The sequence below is a fragment of the Macaca thibetana genome, chromosome 1 (assembly GCF_024542745.1).
Source record: "Macaca thibetana thibetana isolate TM-01 chromosome 1, ASM2454274v1, whole genome shotgun sequence".
In the NCBI taxonomy this organism is placed as follows: Eukaryota; Metazoa; Chordata; class Mammalia; order Primates; family Cercopithecidae; genus Macaca; species Macaca thibetana.
Genome location: NC_065578.1, coordinates 39,943,596 through 39,947,292, shown reverse-complemented (window position 1 = coordinate 39,947,292; position 3,697 = coordinate 39,943,596). Strand labels below are relative to the sequence as shown.

At 51.1% G+C, this 3,697-nt stretch overlaps 1 protein-coding gene across 1 annotated transcript; it reads left to right on the top strand.

Annotated features, from left to right (window-relative positions):
• Positions 1–2,815: 2,815 nt before the first annotated feature.
• LOC126960989 (40S ribosomal protein S10-like) lies at positions 2,816–3,373 on the top strand. Its single transcript, XM_050800974.1, has one exon. The coding sequence runs from the start codon at positions 2,826–2,828 to the stop codon at positions 3,315–3,317; it is 492 nt and encodes a 163-aa protein (XP_050656931.1). The 5' UTR covers positions 2,816–2,825; the 3' UTR covers positions 3,318–3,373.
• Positions 3,374–3,697: the final 324 nt, after the last annotated feature.

Below are 3,697 nucleotides of genomic sequence, written 5' to 3'. Positions count from 1 at the left end.
TTGAAGGGTGAGAGGAGTTTACCAGATGGCCTTGGAAAAGGATATCCTGACATGTGGCTGCAGCATGTGCAAAGACCCAGAGACTTGAAACCACCACTGAAAGGAGGGCACCTGGGGTGGTGGGAGGAGTGGCAGATGATCACTGCGGGCAGAAGGTTGGAGACATGGGCAGGGGTCAAGGTCAAGATTAATTTGGAAGTTAGGTATGGAGGAGCAGGGTTAAGGTTTAGGTTGGGTTTAGGATTAGAGACTAGATCTTGAAATCAGATCATTTCTTTTTAACCTGCCTTTTCCAGAAGGATTTCATGTGGCTTGTATCAGTGATAAAGATCTAGGGTTATGATTAGGCCTGCCAAGAACCTAAGGATCAGGAATGGGCTTTATAGTTGGGATCCAAGGTGCAGTAAAAATGAGGTACTTGAGGGAGCAAAGCCAATGCTTGACGTGGGCATAAGTTTTCATTTTCTTTTTTCTTTTCTTTTTATTTTTGAGACAGGGTCTCACTCCGTCACCCAGGCTGGAATGCAGTGACACAATCTCGGCTCACTGCAACCTCCGCCTCCTGGGTTCAGGCAATTCACCTGCCTCAGCCTTCTGAGTAGCTGGGACTACCTGCGCACACCACCAATGTTTTTGTTTGTTTGTTTTGAGATGGAGTTTTGCCCTTGTTGCCCAGGCTGGAGTGCAATGGTGCAATCTCAGCTCACTGCAACCTCCGCCTCTCGGGTTCAAGCGATTCTCCTGCCTCAGCCTCCCGAGTAGCTGGGATTATAGGTGCCTGCCACCACGCCCAGCTAATTTTTTTGTATTTTTAGTACAGATGGGGGTTTCACCATGTTGGCCAGGCTCGTCTTGAACTCCTGACCTCAGGTGATCCGCCCGCCTTGGCCTCCCAAAGTTCTGGGATTACAGGCGTGAGCCACCGAGCCAGGCCTGTTTTGTACTTTTTGTAGAGATGGCGTGGTGGGGAAATCTGGGCCTTGCTATGTTGCCCAGGCTGGTCTTGAACTCCTTAACTCAAACAATTCTCCCGCCTAGGCCTCCCAAAGAGCTAGGATTACAGTTGTGGGCCACTACTCCCAGCAGGTCTTCATTGTCCTCCTTTCTGAAGCATGCCATCTCCTGGCTGCCTAGTCTTGAGACTTAACCTCTGGGCCTCCTGATGCCCACCTACTAAACTGCTATGCAGATGAAGATGCTATTCGTCTTGCACATCTCCTCTGGGTCAGGCACCACTGGGCAGGACGGATGTTCTCACCTACTCCCGCAATGCCCCAATGTTGAGCCGTAATGGAACAGTTTAATCCACACCACCGGCATGCATTAGGTGCTCGGTCCAGGCTAGTTCTCTTCCCTTCACTCATTTCCCCACAAAGCCCCTTCGTGGCTGGGGCCTCCCAGGTGTGCTGACTCACCTGTCTAGAGGAACAGACTGCGCCAGGGCCTGTAGCGCTCGCTCGGGCCCCACCACCCCCTGTCCCCGCCCGTCCCGGGCCAGCGCGGTGCAGCCGGGGTCCTGAGCTGCCCCAGGCGGGGAGCAGCGCAATTATCCTAATTACAGCCCGGCCTCCGCTGTGGTGGCGAGCGCGGCCACGCCGTCCCGAGAACGCCCCCGACCCAGGGCCCGAGCGTGGGAACCGCCGTGCCCTCTGCCCCGGGCGGCGGCGGCAGCCGCGTCGGGGACCCGCCCGCCCGCCAGGCCGCGATGGGCGATAAGCCCGCCCCGCCGCTCACACTCGCGGCTAATGACCTGGCTGCGCTCGGCGCGCTCTGCCCCCCTTTCATCTGCCCCTTTCATCTGCTCCCTCCCAGCGCCCTGCGCCCATCAACTCCGCATCCCCATACCTGGGTGGGGACAGCGACGGGGCCCGCAGCCCCTACTGCCAGGAGCAGCGAGTGGCCAAGCGCGCGAGGAGGTTCCAACGCGCCCAGGGTGCAAAGGAGGGAGACTCCGGGTGCCCGGCCCGCAGGGTCCACGCACACCCGCTCATTCATTCATCCGTTCGTTCGTCCACGCACCCACTCACTCAGTCACTCGTTCATTTATTCACGACACAAACGTTTTCTAAGTATCCGCTAGTGACTGTTTCCTTTTCTGTAAATTGGGAATAATAATACTATGTAGGCCAGTTGTGGTGGCTCATGCCTGTAATCCCAGCACTTTGGGAGGCCGAGGCGGGCGGATCACGAGGTCAGGAGTTCGAGACCAGCCCGGCCAACATAGTGAAACCCCGTCTCCACTAAAAATACAAAAATTTAGCTGGGCGTGGTGGCGAGTGCCTGTAATTCCAGATACTCAGGAGGCTGATGCAGGAGAATCGCTTGAATCCATGAGGTGGAGGTTGCAGTGAGCCGAGATCATGCCATTGCACTCCAGCCCGGGCGACAGTGCATGACTCTGTCTCAAAAAATAAATAAATAAATACATACATACATACATACATAAAAATAATAATAATATGAACGTCACAGGATCATTCTAAAGGTTAAGATGGGCGTGGGGAGGAAAGAGATGGCTCATTTATTAAGTACTTGTTCTCTCCAAATACTCACTAGCTCACACTTCTCACAGCAGCCCTGAATTAGGTAAAACCCCGTTTTACAGACCTGGAGACTGAATCGCCAAATAACAGGAGTGTCAAATAACAGGAGTGTCAGACTTTTGTCCTTTGAAGCAGCTCCCACTACACCACAAAGTGAGTACGCAGTTAATGTCTGTTGCACCAAATAAGAAAAATAATCACTATAAAAAAGAAAAAACATTAAAAAAGAAAAAGAACACTATTGACTTCGACTATAAAAAAATTAGAGCCGCCGAGGTGTTGATGCCTAAGAAGAACCGGATTGCCATTTATGAACTCCTTTTTAAGGAGAGAGTCATGGTGGCCAAGAAGGATGTCCACATGCCTAAGCACCCGGAGCTGGCAGATAAGAATGTGCCGAACCTTCATGTCACAAAGGCCATGCAGTCTCTCAAGTCCGGAGGCTACGTGAAGGAACAGTTTGCCTGGAGACATTTCTACTGGTACCTTACCAATGAGGGTATCCAGTATATCCGTGATTACCTTCATCTGCCCCTGGAGACTGTGCCTGCCACCCTACGCCGTAGCCGTCCAGAGACTGGCAGGCCTCGGCCTAAAGGTCTGGAGGGTGAGCGACCTGTGAGACTCACAAGAGGGGAAGCTGACAGAGATACCTACAGAGGGAGTGCTGTGTCACCTGGTGCTGACAAGAAAGCCGAGTCTGGGGCTGGGTCAGCAACCGAATTCCAGTTTAGAGGTGGATTTGGTCGTGGACATGGTCAGCCACCTCAGTAAAATTGAAGAGGATTCTTTTGCCTTGAATAAACTTACAGCCAAAAAACCTTAAAAAATTTTTTTAAATTTTAAAAAAATTAAAAAGGTCAAGCACAGTGGCTCATGCCTGTAATCCCAGCACTTTGGGAGGCCGAGGCAGGAATATTGCTTGAGCCCAGGAGGCTGAGGCTGCAGTAAGCCAAGATTGCACCACTGCACTCCAGGCTGGGTGACAGAAGGAGACCCTGTCTCAAAATAATAATAACAAATAAATAAAATTTAAAATACATTAATAAAAAAGAAATATACATATATATATATATATATATATATATATATATATATAAAAGAAAAACAGCCAATATTTCTGGAGCATTTATGCTGTGCCAGGCACTGTGCTA

Bases quoted from the DNA above. Each gene is read 5' to 3' on its own strand.
- LOC126960989 (XM_050800974.1), top strand. From the start codon at position 2,826: ATGCCTAAGAAGAACCGGATTGCCATTTATGAACTCCTTTTTAAGGAG.